Source organism: Camelus dromedarius, chromosome X (genome assembly GCF_036321535.1).
Source record: "Camelus dromedarius isolate mCamDro1 chromosome X, mCamDro1.pat, whole genome shotgun sequence".
Lineage (NCBI taxonomy): Eukaryota > Metazoa > Chordata > Mammalia > Artiodactyla > Camelidae > Camelus > Camelus dromedarius.
Window position 1 is genome coordinate 103,130,579 of NC_087472.1, and position 23,709 is coordinate 103,154,287.

Here is a 23,709-nt window from a genome sequence, read left to right on the forward strand (position 1 = left end):
AGTTAAGTGACTGCCCATTAACTACAGATAGAAATTCTACATACTAAAATAAGTTTTTTTTTTAAGTATACTCTGATTTCTGGAAAAAGATCTTTATAGGAAAATAAAATAATAAATGGAGGATATTTAAGAAGGAGGAAACAACTACCATCAAATGAAGTTGCTAGTCTGCTTAAAAAAGATGTGTGCAAAAAAAAGGGTGTAGATTTCAAGAGCCTCCAAACACAGCTATTTATTCACTGAAAACAGGCCTGTGGGCTTCTGCTGGCAATGTAGAGTTGGACTTTTTGAATAATAAATAGTAATCAGGTTATAAGCTTAAAAAACACAGTAAGTTTATTAAGTTCAAGATGGACATTTATCAGGATAATGAACCAGTCAATGGTTTAAAAACTCTTTCCCTCCATCCCTCCCACAGTGCCTATTAACACTTGAGGGAAAAGTTACCAATTCAGTTACCCTGAACACAAGCTGGTGTTTAACTCATTTTTCTCCTCTATGATCTTTTAGGATTATTCAGCTTTGAGTACCACATTTAATTTTGTATATCTTGGCTGTATTTAGGAAAGTATTGAAGTTTTTTTAATTTAGTGATCATTATTCAGCATTAGTGAATCCAGTAGACAATTACAGAAAAATTTCAACCACTTTTAGACTAAAGCAGGCATTTAAGGTCTGGAACAAATCAATATTTAAAGTAAAATGTATTCTAGACCACATACTTCCTTTCTTTTAGATTACAGATTAAAGAAGTCCCATTTTCAACAGATACCACTCAGAAATCCCAATCTTGAAGAAATTCCTTTTCCTATTTCTCTTAACCTCAGTATTTTGTGCATCCTTAAGTCCTTACTTCCAAATCTCAAAGTTGCCAAATGCCACATACTCTGAATTTAAAGTATGCCAATAGAAAGGATGTTACTAAGAAAATAAATTTATAAGGAAGTATGAGACCATCTTTTTTAATGATCTGAAATCTAAGGATGATATTCTGGCTTAAGCTTTTTTATTTTTGTTAAACAAGTTTCTCTGACCACTTTTTTTTTTCTAACCAGAATTGCTTTAACACAAGGCATATTCAGTAGCAGTGAATTCTCTAACACGCTATAAAAAAGATGAACACCCTTAATGGAAAACCAGCTGAGGGACTGAGAATATGGGGTAGGAGGGAGGGGGAAAAAGTTGACTTTACCGTTTGGTACTTTAAAACTGAAAAAGTGAGCTTTAAAGTAAAAAAGTTGTTCAGCTATTGACATGCAGAAAAATCCAATAGATTATTATAAGGGGCAGGCATCCAAACTTAATGGCCATTAAGTATAGAAAAAAAGTTTGGCTTAGCCAATATGTACAGAAATTAATAAACACATAAAATTTACCAAACTGGCAAAGATTAATTTGTTGTGGGAACAGCAAAATTTATTGATAGAGTAAAATTTTTTTGTAGTCTTTATGGAGGGCTATTTGGAAATACTTCAGTATTCATATCTCTTGACGTAACCTAAGGAAATGATCGGAAATGTGTGAAAGTATTTAAGACAATCCACCAGAGGATTGTTTATAGCACAGAATTCTTTAATAGTGTAAATTTAAAAATAACTTAAAAATCCAACAAAAGGGATAGGTTGAATAAACTGGTAGATCTACACTATGCAGTGAGTAAAAATAACTAAGAATAGGGGACAATGATTTGTGTGAAAAAAAGCATATTCAACTGCAGCCATATATGATCTTTGTGTGAAAAAAATGTGTACACACCCATAAAAAGAGGGAAAAAAAAGACTTAAAGCAATGTTCCAGTGTTAACTGGTTATCTTTAAGGATCAGGATTACAAGTAATTTTTGTGTTTTATACATTTTATGTTTCCTACACTAAACACACTGTGATGATCAGAGAATAAAAGTATTTTTAAATGGGGTTCCAAGGAACATAGGGTTCTGCCAGACTTGCTAACCCATCTGAGCTCAGAGCCCTCTATCCAAGTATGTAGCAGTCATAATAAATAAGATGTACAATCACTGAGGAATATAGTAAGTTTATTTGGATTTGGGACTCTGAATAGTTCTGTCTCGACTACCTGACCTCCCGCCACAACTCCTGGACCTAGAGGAACTCCGGCTGCGGCTGCGGCTGCGGCTCCGGGTGTGGCTGCGGCTGCGGCTCCGGGTGCGGCTGCGGCTGCGGCTCCGGCTCCGGCTCCGGCGGCCCCGGCTGCGGTCCCTTTTTCTTCCTCTGCTTCGAGAACTGTGCCTTTCCCGGCTTTTGGACCTGTGTTTGTGGGATTTCTTCCCCCCATGACTACTCCTCCTTTTCCTCTCGGATTCCCCGTTTCTCCGGTAGGAATGGCCCGGCCCGGGGCTCCTCCTCCTCCGCGGCCTAGTGTAGTGTTCGTCGTGGCGGCCCATCCTCTCTCTCCTCTCCGAGTTCTTACCCAAGGAGGAGCCAGTCCGATCTGGAGACAGGTAGATGTCTCGATTAGCTTCCCAAAATTCATTGTTGGGATTTCTGAACACATGAAGAAAGTTGCAGTGTTTTCCTCTTGGACACTGCTGGATTTCAAATAAACCTGCAATGGCACAGTGAGGAAACGGCACTTACTGCTGGCACGCCATCCTTTGCAGAAGGTACACCTCTGATGTTCAGTTGGGATAGGACTATTTTCTCCCTATGTACAATGATGTCATAGTTTGGGTGCCCAGAATTTCAAAACTATTCAATGCTCTAACAAAGGGCACTGTAAAAAGTAACAAACTAACCAGAATGTCCCATTCCCCTACTGGACTATGGTGTGGAGTGCAACCAAACAAATGGAGATCACATTATTTTTTCTAGGGTTTTACCATCCTGCTGATTGACAGTACAGATCCCTAATTAACACTCAAGAACCAGCCCTGGGGGTCCCGGGGGCAATGTGCTTTGAGGGCACAGTGGTGGCTGTTCAGAACCACTGGCCGAAAGAGCCTACTGTAAGTGGAGGATCCTATATTTTCTTACACTTCAAGAAGATGACGACACTGGCCTAATGCTTTAAATTTACCAGGTGCTTTTAATATGGAAGAGTTTTGTCAAAGGTGAAACCTACTTGAACAGTTCAGAGATCTTTTTGGGATTGTCAACCTTTTCTTTAAAGCGGTAAATTCTCTAAATATGTAGAATAGGTAAAAGTGAAATGCCTGTATTTCAACACCCACACACTATATACACTGAATCAAAATGTATCAGAGTCCTCAACGTAAGCTGAAACTAAAAAACTCTTTGAAGAAAACATACAAGTAAATCTTTGTAGGCAATAGATTATCTTAGACATGACACCAAAAGCACAAGCAAAAAAAGAAAAAATAGATATACTGGACTTCATCAAAATTAAAGACTTTTGTGCTTCAAAGGACACCATCAAAATGAAAAGACAACCCACATAATGGGAGAAAATATTTGCAAATCAAATCTGTGATAAGAGACCTTTCTGTAGAACATATCAAGAACTCTTACAACTCAATGATAAAAAGACTTACAACCTAATGAAAAAATGGGCAAAATCTGAACAAACATCTCTCCAAAGATGATTTACAATGGCCATAATCCAACAATAAGGACACGAAAAAATGTTCAATATTGCTAGTTACTAGGGAAAATAAAGCTGTTATTTTAAAAATAAGTGAAATAAATAGCCTCCAATTTGAGGGAGTCAAAGTCACCCTCAGAAGCACCTCACTGAAATCACACTGGATTCCCAGGAGCTGACAAAAGTAACCGCCTTCATAGAGAAAATAGATTCATCTCTTACAGCCCCCAGGCTTTAGACTTAAGCCTTGGTTCTTCTGGTTTGCCAAAGCAAGGAATTCTAAATTCTTTTTTTTCACCCTTCAATAAGTGTTTTTTAAGTGAGAGCATCCCTAAAGACCAAGTTACCAAAGACTGAGACTTTATAAATTACAGATTTTTAAATAAGAGGTTTTAAGCAGGTGAGCATAAGGCAAAGCAAAGGGTAAGGGAAGTTCTCCCCTGAGGCATGGGCAGCTCTTTGCTTCTAGGCACTTCACAACAAACAGTTCCGCTAAGCCCATCCGATAGTAATCAAAAAAGAAGGAGCCCTTCAAAACTGCTAGCTGCTCAAAGGACTGACTCATTTCCTGATTCGACAGCCGCTGTCTGATGAGTCAGTCTGACTGAATGTGCCCTGACCGGATTCTACAGCTATAATCAATCTCCACCGCACAAAAGCATGTATTTCAGGGATGGCAGGAAATGTTACAGGTAATGGTTTAGGTGGCAAAGATGACAAAAGATTCATTGGGGATAAAGATGGGGGAGGGGGACACAAAACATAGCTCAAGTGAGGGGATCCAATAACTAGAAAACATCTCCAAGACTGCAAGAAGAAGGTAGCTTCCCACAGACAACTTCTCAGGATTCCTGCAGAGCCCAGGGCTGAAGATGGGAAGACCCGGAGTTCTAGCACCTACTCTCTCGCCTACGCATTGTGACCTCAGTCACCTCATCTATAAACTGGCCCACAAGGTCGGTTACAGATCTAAAATGTCATGTCCTTTATATCGTGATCTCTGCTCATCTACCATGTGAGGCAAAAGCTATGCTTTGCCCCTTTAAAATATCGTTTTTTTCCCTAAGAATATCCCTTTACATGACTGTGGAATACTGAGGGAAAATATCATCATGTTGCATTTTACCACAAATTGCCATTTTCCATCGGGTCACTGGGCAGAATTCGCACTGAAGCTGCCGTCCTGCGTACCATCGTCCGTTAAACAGAGAAAGGGCTGCTTGGCATTCTTCTTCCCTTTAAACCATAAATTAAAGGATCCACTTTAGATGTGTAGAATTAATCCTATTGTTAATTAACCCTTTGATTTGTTTACTGTAGGACCACCAGTTTCACTCCTTTCGTGCTACCTAGGGAGTCCTCACTGCATCATTCAAGCACCCAAGGCTCACAACATATTCAAAAACCCTTTTTACTAACCCTCCCAGAGGTCCTGATGCATGGAAATCGGCTTGAGTCAAAGCTTCTTAAACCAAAAGACTGGACCATTAAAAATGCAAGTGTTTTCCATTGTCAGAGCCTGTTCTTTCCCAGCTAGGATAGCTGTCCTTCTTTTTACAATGGTTAATTTAACCCATTAACCACAGCACAACGCAGGCAAAAAGCAAGATGAGCAGAAACGACATGCTAACTGATGTCTTAGTGGGTCAAATGCACACTGAGATTATTTGGGGCTTCAATTTCTGGCTCTTTCGATTTATACATTTCTATTCTCTATTCTGGTTATCCCTTTTCAGTTTGTGTTTTAATTATTAAAATTACATAAGTAAAAAAATAACTATATTGCACAAGATTAAAAACTCTGTAAGTATACAAAGAATGAAATACAAATGTATTATTTTCAAATCCCTTCTGTATTTCTAGATCAGCTCTTAATATTTACATGTTTAAAAACACCATGCATATGAAAGCTATACATTCAGTGGAGAAATCCCAGACAGCAATACAATCACAACACTACACTGTGACAAAATGTAAAGTTTATGTTCATAATACTTACGATTGATACTGAACATACACATTGCCCCTCAGATGAGGTTCCAAGTTGCAGCTGACCTAAGGAGCAATGAAGAATTCCATCATTTAAAAAAAACAAAACCTAAGGAAAAGAAGCCCTCCAAGTCATCAAATGCACTTTTTGTCTAGGCCAACATTTCCAAAAGTTGTTATCAATCAAAGATTCCAAAATCAAGATACTGCCCCACCCTCAGGTCTATTTAAGGCCCCCAATTATCTGATCCCTGTTGATCCTGACCCTTTTTTCCCCAAAGATATGAAATGTTTCACACATGCATAAAGACAGACTAGAAATCACCCCATATATACATCACCCAGATTTAAACCTAACATATTCCATTTTTGACTGAGAATGTTTAAATACGTGAAACATGAAAGACCCAGCTGAAGCCCTTCCATCCTACTCTTCTCCCTCCTCCATCACACAGATGAGCACGATCCTGAGGTTGTGTACATCCTTCACATTCCAAACACAAACACACACACATATACATACACACAGACCTACCTACCTACACAGACACATACCCACAGCCATCCATAACCACAGACAGGCATTTACACATATAGCATACATGTACCATAAAATATATACATTTAATCTTACACTCGTGCTTTGTGGTTTTTTTTCTTGGTGGAGGGGAGCTAATTAGGTTTACTTATTTATTTAACGGAGGTACTGGGGATTGAACCCAGGACCTCGTGCATGCTAAGCATGCACTCTACCACTGAGCTATACCTCCCACCATAAAATATATACATTTATTATGTACAGACATACAAAGAAGTGTATGTCTATTATGTATATATGGGTATACATACATTCACATATACATATGCGAAGAAACATGTATATATATGGATAATATACATTTGTACATTTGAAAGTTTTATATAAATAATGTTTATGCACATTCATTTTTTAAGATATAATCATGTAATGACTTAATGACTCATTTTAAAGTACTATGGTATACATACTTGATATATCAAATTATCAAATTTATTTTGAACTCCCAATTTATCCCTTCCCACCCCCTTCCTATATGACCAAAGCACTGTGCTATACACCAGAAATTGACACAGCATTGTAAACTGAATAGACTTCAATTTAAAAAAATTTATTTATCGACTTCTCTAATGATGGATATCCAAGAAGCTTCCAATTTTCATCAACAAACGGCGCTGTAGACAGCCTCCTAAATGCATCTCTGCACAGCAAGACGTTGTCTAGTGTGCGTGACTGGAAGTAGCCTGCAGATTTGCAGGTCATGTGCACCTTCAAGCTCGCTAGGTACTGACAAACTGCTCTCTGAAGTGATTTTACTAATTTACACAACCTCAGCACTCTTGGTATTAGAATTCATATCTTTTTTTTACCTAAGTATGAATAATATCTCATTTTAATATGCATTGTTCCCATTACTAGTAAGGTTGAACATTTGGTCATTTACCTTCAAAAGTGGCAAATCGGATTTGGTTTTATACAATGATATAAAAAGGTCTTCAAATAGTCATACTAATGTTTAGCTTTTATTTTCAAAATGAATCTATAATTTTACATATTTTTTCCAGAGTATTTTTATTAGAGCATCTCCAGAGAAGCAGGATCTGTACTGACTGACAGTTTATAGCACCATCCCAAGAAGGAAGACTGAAAGGCCTCAGGGGGCCATGTCGGCACACCAGGGACCTTAGGGATCATTTAAGCCAGTGGTTCCCAAAGACCCATTATTAATTTTCCATGATGAATTTGATGTTTTGGCAATTTTCCTACTAAAAATTTACTAAACAGTTTTCTAATTATAACTGCCAATGTGATTAACATGAGCTTGGCTGACAGAATTCTCAACAAAAGGAAAAAATACACTGTAGTTAGCAGGTACCGCCTGTTGCAGATAATGGTGTGATTCCCACTAGGCAGTCCAAGGTTTGGAAAGCAGCCCCACCACTAACCTCCCAGGAGCAGTGTGCTGTAGGGACCCCACGAGGGAAAACACTCGTGTAGTCCAATCCCTGCCCTTCTGGGACAAGGGAGAGGCACGAACAGGTACCAGGCCATGTTCGGGAGCACAAGGCTACTGGACCACACCAACCCCTCAGCCGAGCTTCTCATGTGCACCAAGTCGTGGGTGGCTTGAGTGTTTATTGGCTCTGCCGAGTAGCAGTGTGAAGACAGGGAAGTGCACGCAATGGAAGCAAAAGGTAAAGGAGAAAGAAAAATTCTGAAAGAATTTTTTTACATCTTGAAATCAGCAGAGAGGAGGATAGCCTTGAATTTCACGAGTGCCGGGGGTTAGCAGTTGCTCTGTTCCTTGGCTGTTTCAACTTTCCACTGTCATTTCCCACTAACAGAAAAAAACCCACTGCTTTATTCCTTTCTTTTTCCAAATTACGGGCCATTTCTCCCATCCTAACATAACAAAATCACTCAGCTTGGGATCTGATCAAATCGAAGACAGCAGGAGGCTTCCCTGTGTTAGGATTCAACCACTGGTCCCGGGAGCAGCAGCTACTACACCTGACTTCACTCTTACTTTAAGGAATGGTTTAAAATAACTGTAATCTGGAATGCCTCTTTTACTCCCTATGCTGCACACAAACCATGACTTTGGGAACACTATATTCAGTATTGAGAGTATCCAGTGAATAAAAATAATGCAAAAAAAAAAAAACAGGAATTAAGATTTACGTTCTTGGGTAGCTCCAGAAGAAAGAACATGCACTCAGGTGAAGTTGCAAGCAGGCACCATCAACACAAAACAGTAACAACAAATCGACAACCTCAGTAGGTGGAGTTAAGTGGAGAAGTGTCAAACTGTGCACACCATAGCTCTAGGGGCGATCGACTACAGGAGGAGGGAGCACGATCCCCATCACACACAGCATGTACGTGAACACTTGGACAGTTATCTGCAGAGGACCTTATGCAAAGAATTTATCAGCCAGAAAAAGAGCTGGACCATAAAAGTACTGAAAGACCTTTTCCCACGTAGACCTCAGAACCCAGGAAATGCCACACTAGTGTGTGTTCATGATTTTGTGCAGTACCTCTACCCTACTGGCAACGACGGGGTTGGAAAAGGGGAGAGAAGGAGTCATCACTCCCTTCCAACAACAGGCCAAGCACTGTGCCACCAGGCATCCCCACCAGGCAGAGACCCTGTGCCCTCATTTCTCACCCCACTCGGTACTTCAGAGGGAAGCAAACCAGTCCTCTCCTTTGCGCACACTGCACATGCCCACCTTGAACTGGATCACTTTTCCCACGTTCTTGAACTCAGGGAGCACGTCTTCATAGAAGTCCAGGAACTGTTGGTAGGTCTCCTCTTCGCTGTACTCCAGGCTCGCATCGGGGTCATAGTCGTCTCGTCTGCACTGCTCCATCCCAAACGTCGTAAACATGCTTTTAATAAGAAGAGTGGGACTTGACGTTGGGAAATTGTGTTTACGTGAACACCTGGGTACGAAGGAAAAACCGAAATTCAGTCGTCCAATGGTTAGAAGTTACCCATGAAAAGCTCACTTGAAACTCTGATAAAGACTCAAACAACTTGGCTGTTTTGACTTAACTGTGAGATGATAAACCCCATTCAGACTTTAAATCTCAACTGTTCTAAGGCTGACCAATATACTGGATCTCATTGAAATTATTTCCAAGTTCATATGCCATTCAGCTGCCTTTACTGAAGTTCAGGAAGCTGTCCACACACGGAAGCCCGGGGAAGAGGAGGTGCGCTGGCACAGCAGACTGTGATGACAGGTGCACAGACACGCAGGTGGGGCTCCGCGGATGGCAAGGACGATGCAATCCTGGTTCCATACAACTGCCAACTAACCCAATGCTTAGAGGACAGGGGACTCAGAATTTCGCTAAGTGGAATGCATTTTATAGTTTTCATGGCATTTTTATATTATTCCTCTGATCCTTGCAACCTGTTAGGACAGTCAGGGCTAGAATTTTCTCCACTCTGACAAAAGGAAACTGAGGCCTAGAGAAGCACGCGTACTCAAGGCACATGGCTGGTGAGAGAGGATCCAAGAGGTCAAAGCTGAGAGTCTACGGCCTGTTTGTTATACGATGTGATATACATAAGGAATTTTTTTTTAATGAAGGAGGTTGACCATCGTGAAGAACAATTTTCATTTCCCAGTTTAAACTGGACCAGGTTGTTACTGAGTAATTTTTTTAAAAAAATCTTTTATGACTTTACTCTCTTATTCACTTCCTTCTCCTAAAATAAAATGAAGGGAAAAAATGTAGTTCAAGATTCCAAATCATCAAAATTTTCATGATTAGTTTTCTAGTTTAGAAATTGGATAAGACAAAATTTTTAGAAAAAAAATCCCCAGAACTTTGGAAGAAAAAAAGCTGAAAAACAAGGCAAGTGTTGGAAAATAACAATGGCCCTGCAATGACTAAATGTTTAACTCATCCTCATTTTCTGTTGTCTGTAACATACATCTGTGCACCTAGTGAGAGAATGCAGACAGAATGCCTCGCATATACCATGCCCAGATCAGAAATGTGCAATCAGTGTTCATTAATGTGAGATTTTTTATTTTTCAAAGAATCCTCCTGTATTATTCAGTCAGACACCTTGTAATGAGCTCCATCTTCCCAAGTACAGGTACTCACAGAACAAAGATGTAACCTGGCTGGCAGTGTTAGCAGTGAACTAGACTTTTACAACTATGAAGCACATACAGAATTAGATGAGAAACCAATTTAATGAGGTTAAAATTCTGTTCACAAGATTATTTTACCTCAATGAACTTGGCTATAGTACCCAGGATGTCAAATGAGCATTTGTGAGTTTTGGAACAGTGCCAAAGTCCCCATCGAGGGAAAATCCCCACTTGGGCTGGAGATAGTCCATATAATCTGAGTATATTCAAGGCCAGCCCTACAGCTCCTATGAAAAGCCAGCTAAGACAAGAGGTACTTGGGAAGGCAACCTAAAGCTGTGGTACCAAGCCCATGTAATTCTCAAAATCACCTGGGAAGAAATGAGATTTCTCAGGTCCTGTCCCAGACCGTCTGTTTAGAGCTCAAAAAGTGGGGAACCCATGTTTTCAAAGTAACTCCCACCTGGTCCTGAAGGTCCGCCCTATTCGGGAACCCCTGGTTTAGGCCATGCTATTTATCCATTACGCAGATACTTGAATCAAGTAAGACTGCCACCAAATCATGCAGTTGGACATTACCTTAGCTGAAGGATGGACAATAAATGGCATGGCTCTCCAAATGCCCCCTCAGGTATAGCTAATTGACTATGCCTCTTCTTCTATTCTCAAGGGAGCACTCCAGGTACCCACTACCTCTGTCCTTCACAGAATCAAGTTACATGCTAAAGTAGGCTGCAATTATTTATTGAAGGTGTTTGTGAGAACCATTCTTGTGAAAATTACATGTGCAACTGTTAATGAAACATCTATTAAAGTTATTAGCCACCCTTCTATTCAATGTCTTAGTACAGTATTCCATGGGAGAAACATGTAGACTGTGATGCCTGGAAAATCTTTGTCTTTCTAGAGATCCCACTCACTCTTCCTTTGTGGTAAGAACTACATAGCTCATTTCTGCCTGCGATGTATAAAACTCCAAAGCCAATGTATTGTACATTCATAATAACTCACTTCTTCTCCTTTCCTGGCATTTGATTTCTTTCATTTCAGTCAACTTAGTGCAGTAGAAGGAAATGAAACTCACAGCATGGATAATTTTATGAATAAAATAAACATGAGAGACAACATACAGTTTCTCATTAAATACATATGAATTTGCCTATTCATATCCCCTTTTAGGATGAATAGGACATTAAGATATAATTAAATCTTTTCTTCTGCAGAGTAAAAAGTAATAATTAGATTTTGCCTCGATGGATTTATTCACCATTATGAATTATTTATCTACTTTAAGTTGTTCATTCATAAACAAGCCAAATTATAAAAATCACCATTGCCTAGCATATAGTTGGTATTTAAATACTTGCTAAATGAATGAAAACACTTAGTTATCCACATGAATGTCTTGTTTTAAAACCATTGATCCAAGAGGCAGGGAACATCTCAGAAGAGGGGCAACAGTAACAACATGAAAATAGGAGCAAACACTCAGCACATGCCATGTGTCTGGGCCATTCCACCTGCTTTCCCTGCATTCACTCATTTCAGCTTCACAATCGTCTTAGAAGGGGGTACTATTTTAAATCCCCATTTTATAGACACGAAAACTAAGGCACGGAGGGCTTAAGGAATCTTCCTACAGTGACAGCCGCTACAGCCAGTTTTTGAACCCAGTGTCTATTCCTCAATCTCAGTCTCAAAGAGCAGACTGAGAATGTGCATTAGAATTTTCCTCTACTCACTTAGATCCTGTCTTTCACAGATATCCCTTTGGGCATGCCAGTTTTTAAAGCCTCTTTTGTGCACAGTGTTTGCCATTCAAAAATAAAGCCAGGCTGCTCCAGTCTTTTGAAATAGATTATTTCCCCATGCCAGCTGTCCCACATGGACTAATACAAGCACAGGAAGAAAACAAAAGCAAAAGGTCTTCAGAAAGCTGTGGAAGGAATGCAAAGGAAGCCCTGCCAGAGAACTTGACAAGCCCACTCAGGGAACAGGTACGGGGAGAGCAGGGGGCACTCGGCTGGGGAACTGGAACGGCAGCAAGAACGTGGCAGCGCCTGAGTGTGAACATTTCAAACCCAAGCCTGTGCTGCTCCCAAAACGAGAACTCAGAAACCTCAACATTTTGAGTCACTTAACTCTGAGATGATAAATCAAAAGCAAAATTAGTTACCTATCTCCGAATCTGCAAGCTCCCGTTTTACTGTAGAATGGACAATTAGCTCGATCTTTCTCCATTATTCTTAATTCTGTGGGAGGTTCTGGGTTTTGCCATGTGGTGCCATTCTCCAACTGTTGAAAATAACCATGACTTTATTTGGTGTAAAAATCCATGAAGAAATAAATGTTTAAAATGTATTGAAATACTGTGGTCAAAAATAAAAACAGATTCATTTAACAATATACACATTTAAGCTGTGACACACAATCAAGACTCTACAAACTGTCGTGAGACACGTGTACGTCACTCCTGGCTCCTGGTCACTGCCCACCATCAGGCATTGCTATGGTTACCAGGAGCTGGCACCAAGGTTTCCCTTCTGTCCATCCGTTCTAAAAAGGGTCGAAGGACTCGTTAGGGAATCACCCCGTGAGAAATCTTAGTTACTCTGAATCAAGTTAAACCATCCATCTCGGGTAAGAATATGTGGCATTGGTTACACACACTTTGAGGACTATAAACAAGTCCAGGCCACAGGGGTGATTTCTGCTTTTGTTCATCAATTAACTTTTGTTGCTGCTGCTGTAAGTCACAGAGCCACAGATGTAATTCCCACGTTCAGACATGATCTAAGTAGCTTACCACAAAATTAATACTACTCGAAGTATTGCTTTTAAAGAAAGGTGCGTTGGTCTCAAATTCTTAATGAAAGGTTTTGAAAATACCTCATTTTCAGCCTGTTCCAGCATCTTCTGCACAGCTTCCTACAAATGGTGCAAACATAGGACTAATGAAAACCTCGAAGTCAGGTAAGTCACATCTGGTTTCTCTGGTTAAGAATCTCATGTGTAACAATTTTTAAAAAACCCATGCACACAAAAGGCTTCAGGTTCTAATTTGCTTTCTACAGCACAGATCTTCTGAAAAGCTTTCGAAAGACATACGGCTGAGAACCTTTATTCAAATAGGACATTTAACAGCTCACACTGCAAAACAGAGTCTTCTAGTAGTTTCTGTAAGAGTAATATTTAGAATATTTGAACATATAGTCTACATTCTATTTTTAAGATTAAGGTATTAGTGAATATCAAAAAACACAATGCTGGCTGAAACATCACAAACATTTAACAGATGCTGCATGATGACATGAATGGTAGCAACTGGGATTAATGAAAAACCTCAAACTTTCCAATAAGGCAAAGCCAGCCCCGCAATATGCCAGTACATTTTGATCTCCTTGGCATTTAACTGAGTTTTAAATTATGTCCAACAGACTTCTCTTCCCTACCTCCTTAAAGCATACATACGACTCCTATGTCTAGGTGCTCACTTGACTAACTCTACCTGGTCACTTAAGGGTCCTTAGTAGCTTAACGTGCTCAAGATGGAATTCTACTCTGCCCCCTCCATCTAAATAATGTTCCATCTCAGTAAATGGTGCTGCCATCTGCCCACCTGCTCAAACTAAAAACCTGAAAGTATGACTTGAATTCCCTTTCCCTTCTGCCCTCCCCATCCTCTCAGCACCAGCTAGAGCCACAACACACTCCAAATCCATGTACTTCTCTGTATTAAGCACTTCTGTCATCCAGACCACCTCCTGTCCTGTCTGGAACAGCAGCCTTCTTCTAACTGGTCACCATATTTCCACCCTTGCCAACTTGGTCACCAGTCCCCACCCCCACCACCCATTTTATATACAAAAGTTAGAATGATCTGTTAAAGGTAAAGATATAAATTAGATGAAGTCACTACCTGCTTAAAAACCCTTTAACAGCTTTCCATGACACTTAAAGTAAAATCCAAACTCCTTCAGACCCAGGAGGCCTTACACGATGCCCCGCCTACCCTCCTGACCTCTGCCCCATCGCTGCTGCTCTCTCCTTTGGTCTCAAGAAGTCAGGCACCCTGACCTCCTTTCACCTCCATGCTCAGGCCTCCTCCCTCTGCCTGGAGCCCTTCTCCCTGAAATCTCTGCACTCAGGCATCAGCTCACACATCGGCTCCTCCTCCGAGAGGTCTTCCTTGACAGGCACTCCAAAGAAGTACTTCCCTACCCCATCACTCTGTCACGTGACCTTCTTTCTTTTTACCATTTACCATTACCTCAGAGGACTTAAATGATCTCTCTGCTAACTTACCATCCAGCTCCCCCATCTGGAAAACAAACTCCATGAGTGGAGATCTTTTTCACTGCCCTATCTCTGACCACCAGAGAAGTACCTAGCTCACAGCAGAAACACAGACTGCATATCCCTTTATATATGCGTAGACTCAACTTCATTCTACCTCCTTCTCCTTAATGTCTCTCCGAACTCCCTTTGAAACAAAAGCCTTAGCTTTTATCTGGTGCCAGAAAAAGTTCAATTGAAGAACATTCTACTGTTAAAATGGGAATTTATTACTCTCTATAAAAAAAAAAAAAATGACAAGCTCCAAACAATTTTTCTGTCCCCAGAAAACCCAGCATGATCTTGCCTCATCTGGAAAGTAGTACTCAAATAAGGGTGTTTAAAAATTTGTGCTGGAATTAACTGATGGCCTGAGACACAAAAAAACAAAGGTTGTTTCTACCCCATCATGACTAGGATGTAAACAAATGCATTTTCCCCCATGATCAGGTGATTACTCAATTTTACGCTATTCAAATGTAGCAATATTACAGAAAAGATACATCCTGATGAATCATTCAAGGAAAGATGAGCTGTGACATATTTGAAATAAATACACTGTTAAGGAACAGCAGCAAAATAGACCAAAGCAATCTTTAAAAAGAATCCTGGAAGATACAGAAGATATATACACATACCTTATAGATTCTTTTTTTCAGTGAGCAACTATATGTTAGCTACAATTGCCTTTATAGCCAGTTAGAGAAGAAGTCAAGATTTAATAACAAAAAAAATTTCCTAATCCCTCAGTATCCGAGTTTCTGATTTTTTCAATCTATTGGTTCTTGCTGACATGTCAAAAGCAGTGAAGTCTCTTACATACCAAATAAACGTAGAAATGATACAAAATAGTATTCTCTAAATAAGTCAACCCATATACAACAAAACTTCAGAAAAACCCCATTTACTCTTGAGGGGTACAAAGTGTAAAGCAGAGGCCAGCTGCCTGTTTTGGTAAATAAAGCAATAAGGCTGTATGGGAACGTGGCCACCACCATTCCATTACATATCACCTACGGCTGCTTTCACAAGACACTGGCAGAGTTGGACGTTTTCAACAGAGACCATATGGACCATAAACCCGAAATATTTACTCTCTGGCCCTTTACAGAACAAGTTGGCCAAAACGTATAAAGAGTAAGACAGGTAGAGCTGAAGAACAGCCTTAATTTAAGGTATCTGCCACAGCACAGACCTAAAGAAGAGCACCCTAAGGAAACTCTAGTGTCTGTCTAAACTAAAAACATGACTCTTTCTAAAGAAGAACACAAAGCCCAAACCCTGATACGCCTACAGCATATTCTTCAACCCCATCCCCCGCCACATCTGCCCACTAAGAGGATACGCAGTATGCTTATCCTCCTGGGACGGGAATCACCTCTCTTTCTTTCTTCTCCTGCAGCTTCTGCTCCTCCTCTTCTCTCTCTTTTCTCTGCTGTTCTTCCCATTCTTCCTTTAACTTTCTCTTTACAGAGGGGGAAAAAAAATAAAAAATACGAAAGGTAATTTTTTTTCAGATTCACTTTTTAAAAACATTTAACATATGAGGCAAATAAATGAAAAATGTTAACACTGGTAAAATAATCCTCATTTTTTAAAGTTCCAGGTATGTAACTCTTAATGGAAGTCATTTTGGTTAAATCATTAGTTAGTTAGCTCGTTATCTGATTAATACCATACCTCTTGTTCCTCCTGCCGTCTTCTAGCTGACTCCTCCTTTTCCTTCTTTATTCTGAATTCTTCTTGTGCCTTCTGCTCCCGTAGCAACCACTCCTCATGCAATTTTTGCCTATTGATGTAATGATGTCATGAAACAAAAGCAATGGGCATTAATCTACAAACACACACACACACACACACACACACACACACACACACATATATATGATAGCAAAATGACATTTGGGGAATGATGAAAGGATCACGAAAGATATTTTTTAGAAAGAAGTTAAGTAGGGGTAAGAGGACCAGAGGATATGAGTAGTGATCTTGGAAAAGCACTACATTTTAGCAGCTATCCTCCTAAGAGGGGGACAGCGTAAAGTCACTATTTATACATTCCCTATCTGTAACTTCTTTACACAAAACATTGACACTTCAGCTTTCCCTTTAGGTTGGCCACAGTCATGTTTAGGTGCCAATAAAGTGAGTAACAAGTTTCAAAGCAACATCTAGCTTTTCAAATTTACAAAGTATTAGCCTTTCTGTCCTATGCATTTTAAAAGCGTCTATCACAGGATTGCAGCATGATGAAAATCTGCCATAAACCCTCGGACTGCTACTCTATAGTTAAGACACTCCTGTGGTTTGCACCAAGCACCTAAACCGCTGAGAAGAAAAAAAAACTACATCATGATCATGTCTTTAAAATAAAGAAAGCTACAGGTTTTAAGAAAAGATGACAAGGAAATACAAAAACAAATTATTAGGTGTCTAGTTTATTTTTAAAAAATGACCAATTAGAAAGAGGGATCTTATCTTAAAATGGTGTCTCAAACATCCAATATCACAAGTTCCTAACTTAAAGATGGGTTATATTTCAAAACTTTATAAGCCAGTTGAGTGTTTAAAACCTAGATTGCATTTTCCCCACTGATTTTGTAAAAGGAAAACGAAACATGAGAAATTGTTCTATATTATTTCAGGGACATTAGGAGTTAAATGAGATTTTATGTCTAGCTTGGGGACCAGCCACAATTTCAAATACTTTACGGCAAAAAGTATTCTGTTTCCAACTAGAGATTCCAGGCACACATCTTTCATCTCTGGTAGAGACTGCCATATTGCATATGTCAACGTTCCTGTGTATGTTATAGGTTTATGTAGATCTCTTATTCATGAATCTTTTGAGGAACATATTAATTGTATATAAGCTGAATCGAAGTGTATATAGATTTAAGACCACAAAAAAGTAAAATGTTACAAACTTTAAAAAGTAATAACTTGGATATAATATTGAGAACTATAGAACTCTGGGCACATAATTCTGTCAAACCCCTGCACTAAAAGACTTGAGCAAAGTCTGGCATGGCTTTTAGCAGCATAAGGCTGTGTCCCTAGGATGACCCCAGCACTACCCACCCTGCTCCCCCTCACATACACACACTAAAATGTCTGCCTGAGGAAGCTCAATTCTGCCAGGAAAATGGACTGTTTGCTCTAGCCAACACCTGCCTTCCCTTTCTTAGAGCATTACTACAAGTGGCTCGTAATTGTGAATATGTGTCTCTTGTAACTCATAAGGGTCTCTCTCAAGGATCTGAGAGCCACTCCGGGCAAATGTAATCAGTAAGAAGGATGAGGCCTCTGCTGCCCAGGCCCTGTGGGAGGACAGAGCCCTAACTCCCCACTAACAAACACAGCTGCCTAGTCACATTCATAGGGAACAACACTTCGTACTGTTCACCTTTCTCATTCTCCCTTTTAAATGCCCAAATCGCCTCTGCACAAACGGGAAAGGAGCTCAGCTCTTCCCCTATTGTCAAGACTTACTGAATAAAGTCTGTTCTTGCCACTTTAATGTCCAGCTGTGTTTACCTCTGACACTATATACCTGCTTTTAAGTAGTACATAAAGTCATAGAGCATTTTCACATAATTTTCCTGCTTTTCAACAACGAAGTATTATGCAACTCTTATAAGAATAAATAAAAGCCAACAGAACACAAACACATGCATATGTGATTTAATAGACGCATCTCAAATAAATGGGAAAGCAAAAAAATATTACTTCCCTGTTTCATGCTATACCCATCATCTTCATCATAACAGAACTCTAATAAGAACAGCCAGAGTTATTACAACACCTCCTAACTGCTCACACTATGTTAAGCACTATACACTTATCACCTCATTAATCTCATTTCATCTCCCCAATTCTATGCAGTGGGTACTATGATTGATTTTTTTTTAATCACCATATTTAACTCAAGGAAATTGAAGCTTAGAGAGATCAAGCAACTTGAACACAACTAGTAAGTAGCAGGGCCAGAACTGGAATGCAGACCTGGCTGAATCCAACTCCATTTTCCCAATCACTACTACTTTTTTTTCTTCAGGCATTTTGATAATTCCACCTATTTATGTGCTTAGGTAGAGAACAAGAATTAATTACAAGAAAGGAAGCAACATTTCCAGTGAATACACTAAATAGCTAAAGAGTGTCTATAAAGTTTTTTCTCCTTTAAAAACTTATTTTTTATTGTAGCAAAATATATATACCATTAAATTTACCATTTTAACCATTTAAGTGTACCACTAAGTAGCATTAAGCACATTCACATCATTGTGTACCACTTAAAAAAAAACTACCCCCTGAAAAACTCTTAAAAAAAAAAAAGCAGAATATTTTTGTCATCTTGGGATGGGGAAGGCCTTTTTAAGTTAGACACCAAGGCCAGATATCATGATGAAAATTGACGACATGGAAATCAAATTATGCTAAGTAATGCCGCCGCAAGCCAAGTCAGGACTGATGACAAATGGGAATATACATCACATATAACAGATAAAGGATTAATACCCTTAATCAAGTAATAACATTGTTTACATAACAAACTTAAGAAAAAGAGAAAGAGAAAGGTGCAAGACTTAAACAACTTACAGACAGATAATACATAAAAAGATACTCATCCTTACTAATCAAGGAATATACACTTGAAACAATGGAATATAACTTTCCCCTATGGGAGTTTTAAGAACCGATAATGCCTAGTGTGAGGGAAAGTACGGGGAGATGGGCACCTTGATTCATTGTTGGAAAGGCTGCAAACTGCAAACCGGGATGCCCGTTCTACCTGCCCATCTACATTTCACGTGTACTTGTCCTCTAGGCATCTTCCTAAAGAAATAACAGGACAATCACCAAGGATATATAATCATGGATACTCACTGCAACTTTTTATATAAAATATTATACTTATATTAAAATAGTAAAAAGCCTGAATGTAAATTAACAGTAAATAGTAAATTAATAGTACATGGCAAGTGAATGTTATTTAATAGTAAATAAGCTGATGTCCCTCAGTAGAGAACTATAAATTATGAATAAAAAATAAATTATGCTACATCCGTACAATGGATACTATGTTGCCACTGAAATGGTTGAATTAGATCTCCACATCAACACTGAAATAAATGTCTTACATGGTCAGCAAAAAAAGCAATTTATCGAAAAATACATATAAATATCCCATGACAGAAATATACATGTATCTACAACTTCTTTCTTACATTCTTAGCAGTGGCTATCTCTGGGTGTGTTGAGTTTACTGAAGTGCTTTCACTTTCTATACTTCTTAATTATTTAGACTTTTTTTTTTCAAAAACATTTACCAATTAGCAAAAACAGTAAAAAATACTCAGGGTTTCGTTTTTGTTTTTTTGTTTCGAAAGACTACATCTCATTTCAGCCCATCAGCTAGAGATTTAAACAATTTATCCAGGGTATTTTCTAAGACCTACTGTGTATAAGATATTAGGAAGAAGACCTGTACTAATGAGCAGAGACTTCTAACAGTCAAGTGAAATAACTGGGTTCACAGGAAGCGCTTCAATCAGTGCTGACCTCTCTACCTCCAACAGCCTCTCTTCTTCTAGTTGTTGTTCCTCAGTAAAAGCATCCGCTGCTGCCTCCTCCTCCTTCTGTGAGAGTCCTGAGGGAACAGAAATGTTTCATTACACTATCTGAGTATTATGAAACCTTGGTCAATAATTCAGGAAAAACGATGTACAATTTTTCATCTTCACAATTATGGTACAAATCTGTTTTTAAAACTTTCTAATAATAACAGGCCCCCACTGCCCAAAATGGAACAATGTGAACATCAAAAAGAACAATAATGGTAGTAGGTAACACATTAAACTAAAAAAAAAAAAAATGTACTGATCATTCCACAGTGATACCCCAAAAGGCAGTGGGGCGTGGGAGAGAACATCCATCTTTACAGAAGAATGGCAACTAAAAAATGTAGGAAGACTTAAGTGAAAAAGTCCTCACTTCTGCAAGGAGGAACTAATTGTTGGGAAGAGGATATTTATTTAGCTATCTCAAAATATCAGTCCACAGATGATTACTAATTACAAAGGAGGAACTATCCTTTACTATGAAGTGATCAGATTGGCAACACTTTGACCACCCTCCTCCACATCCATGGTTCCTCCATATCTGCTGTTCTGTACCCTTGGATTCAACTAACTGCAGACCATGTAATATTATAGTATTTACTATTTAAAAAATCCACATATAAGTGGACCTGGGCAGTTCAAAACCCATGTTGTTCAAGGGTCAACTGTGTATCTAAATGTATTATACACAGAACTATATATGGAAACATACTACAGTTTTGCACCTTGCTTTTTAAACTTCATGTAACTTTCATTTCTGATAAGGCAGATCATTTAAGCAGCTCATTTCAGTTTATTTCAAGTAAAAGTGGGTGCTAAATAGGTTGCCTGTAATAGAGGTGATACTCTAGAAAGTTCTACCAATCATTTGCCAACTCACTCTTACAGCAATTCTTACAGAGTATCTCTATATTCTATCCTTCTGGGTAATGTTTGCCCATCCAATATGTTCTACAATGAACAGCACTGTTTGGTAGACCACAGTATTCATGAAGCACTACTAAATAAAGAATTTAGTTGGAGTAGGCCAAAGTAGGGATAGTTGTCCAGAGACAAGTGCTTAGTCTTTGATTTGCCATTAGCCACATACAATCATGAGCTGACCAATGAGCTGCATCAACTGACTAAAATGCCAAAGAACACTTCTACTTGCTTCTCCACAAAGGCTCACTGCAAGCACCCTTGGCAAAGTTAAAGGGGAAAAAAGTCAATGCAATACAAAAAACAGCTATAGGATTTAAAACAGGTAAAGAAAAAAAGGAAGAGTTTAAAAAGGGGGTGGGGGAGCATATTACAAGAAAACAGGTTAACAAAGTAAGGGGGCTGAGAACTTTAAGGGGGTTGGAGGAATCACTAACAGCATCAATAACTCCAATATACCCTGTTTTTCCTTCTATCCCTGATGCTTTATCCTGCCTCTAATGCACCAATTTTGAATAAATAAAAAAAGAGATGCTAATACAGGCTGCAGGTAAACACACTGCTCCTTCCATTCTAAATATCTCAAGTATTGCTACTAAAATAATGACTAGGCAACTCCAATGTAAATAAAACCGCTATGGCTATTTTTCTCAAGGCTCCTTCCATTCTAAATATCTCAAGTATTGCTACTAAAATAATGACTAGGCAACTCCAATGTAAATAAAACCGCTATGGCTATTTTTCTCAAGGCCCAAGAATCCTGGTTACTTGAAGCCATGGTCTGTGCACTTAAAGAACTATCTAGGATGATTGAATAGGTAGATTCTAGATAATATGGATGGCAACCATTATAACTCAGTACTCCTGTGTAATTTTAGTGCTTCCATCTGCATTTATAACTACTATATAATTTTATAATTAAGTTAGTAGCACTAATTTCATGAAACAGGTTGAATATACAAATGTTCGATTTTGCCATGTGAAGGTCAAATGACACCATGGCCAGTAGAGATAAAGGTTCCACAGTATTTTAATAGGAAAAAAACTTGATAACCACAGGGCAACAGTAGAAGTGGCATTCCAAACCCCGATCAGTACCATATTCATGCTGTAAACATCTGTTTCCCATTATCGCTAACATTATATTAATGTAGATTTGATGTTTTACTGACTGTGTAATTTCACTTGTTTTGTAATTTTTAAGTATTTTATAATATTTATATTTATAATATGTACGAGTATGTTTATAAAAATGTTATTAGTTGAGTAAGTTTCATAACTAGTTTTAAGCACATATACTTAAATAACAACAAAGGATTTGTTAAATTAGTGAAATTTGAAAAAAACTTCCAAAATGTCTAAAACCCTCAACTCCTGCTGGTTTTACAAAGAAAAATATTCACCGAATACTTACTATGTGCAAGGGCTGTACCAGCTGCTGTAATTCATGATGCCCGCACCTTAATATTAGATACTTTGTATCTACCTGTAACCAGTGGGTAATGATTCACTGTGACTTTCTTCCGCCTCAGTAGTACGTTAACACTGTTCTTGTCATGGGTCTAACAGAACTTTTAGGGAGGCCGTGGCTACATCAGTTCTTTATCAGATACGGTAATTGGCTTCCTTCTGACACTGGGGCCTAAGTTAAGACGGGAGTCGGGGGAGCAATTTCACACAGAGAAAACACGATGAGTCCGTTACCTGAGTCTCTCAGTCGAGCGAGTTCCTGCCGACGTTTCTTTCGTTTCTCCTTCTTCAGGGCGGCCCTGTACTTTTTGTGGCTGGAAAAGACAAAACAGACACACTGTATCGTAAGTGGCCGCACCTGCAGCGCTGCCTGAGCTCCCCTCTCCTCCGCACCCAGTGACAGGAACTCATTCGGGTGCTGGGGAATAAAATCTTGCTTCCCGTCTTTTAATTTCAGAACATGCTTTTACCATCGCCTCGCCGTCGGATGCCCAGACAGCAGGACTTCTCCATCCCACCACCCGTTCCCCTCCCCTCCTCGCCTCCCTGAGCCCACGGGTGCCCGTTGACAGTCGGGAACGCGCTTAGGAAGGGATCGAGCTGCCACGGTGGCTCGCTTGCTTGCCCCAGCTCCCCTTCCCTTCCTGCCTGCACATCCTCCATGCCCAGCCTTGGTCCGCTCGGCCCCTTTTGTCGTCAACTCATATCCCTAAGCCCAGCGTACCTCAATTTCTCCGGAAACATCATTTGTTCGGGCGCCGCCATTTTCTCGGTGCGGCCACGCCCACGCCCCCCCCCCCCCACCGGCGCGAGCCGGCCGGAAGGGGCGGGCTTGAGGGCGTGCTCAGCCGCGCGCGGGCGTTTCGCGGCCTCTCGGTCGAGAGGTCCGGGGAGCATGCCTCCGCCCCGCCTGACCAGAGACGGAAGGTGGGAGATAGGTTGCTCGTCTTCCAATCCTCTGCGCAGCTAAATGTCTCCTTCCCGAAAAACCCTCTGGGGCTCCTACCCTGCCCTGTAAGTAATTCTTCCCTCCTAGCGCCCCCCTCCCCCAGTGCGTTATCACTACCTCTCCTCACATAGTGGGGTGTCTTGTGCCCTGGAAGTTAAAGTCACAGTTCTCCCTCTTTTCTCCTCATCCATTCACGAAGCCTCAT

At 39.7% G+C, this 23,709-nt stretch overlaps 1 protein-coding gene across 1 annotated transcript; it reads right to left on the reverse strand.

The window, feature by feature from the left end:
* Positions 1 to 310: 310 nt before the first annotated feature.
* Positions 311 to 23,709, reverse strand: ZRSR2 (zinc finger CCCH-type, RNA binding motif and serine/arginine rich 2). The gene is made up of 11 exons (XM_031445839.2): positions 23,280 to 23,709; positions 22,790 to 22,869; positions 20,106 to 20,193; positions 16,221 to 16,329; positions 15,919 to 16,005; positions 13,095 to 13,133; positions 12,382 to 12,500; positions 8,823 to 9,036; positions 5,560 to 5,615; positions 4,687 to 4,796; positions 311 to 2,564 (listed from the first exon to the last, which is right to left on the reverse strand). Exons 1-11 carry the CDS (start codon positions 23,450 to 23,452, stop codon positions 2,035 to 2,037), a joined length of 1,605 nt encoding a protein of 534 aa, XP_031301699.2. The 5' UTR covers positions 23,453 to 23,709; the 3' UTR covers positions 311 to 2,034.

What these genes read in the sequence shown, in the direction of transcription:
- ZRSR2 (XM_031445839.2), bottom strand. Translation starts at nt 23,452, where the DNA reads ATGCTCCCCGGACCTCTCGACCGAGAGGCCGCGAAACGCCCGCGCGCG. An exon ending in AGGCTGTTGGAGGTAGAGAG is followed by an intron (nt 16,330 to 20,105) that starts GTCAGCACTGAT and finishes TTACATCAATAG; the next exon opens with GCAAAAATTGCATGAGGAGT. An exon ending in ATGGAAAATGGCAATTTGTG is followed by an intron (nt 2,565 to 4,686) that starts GTAAAATGCAAC and finishes GTGCCATTGCAG; the next exon opens with GTTTATTTGAAATCCAGCAG.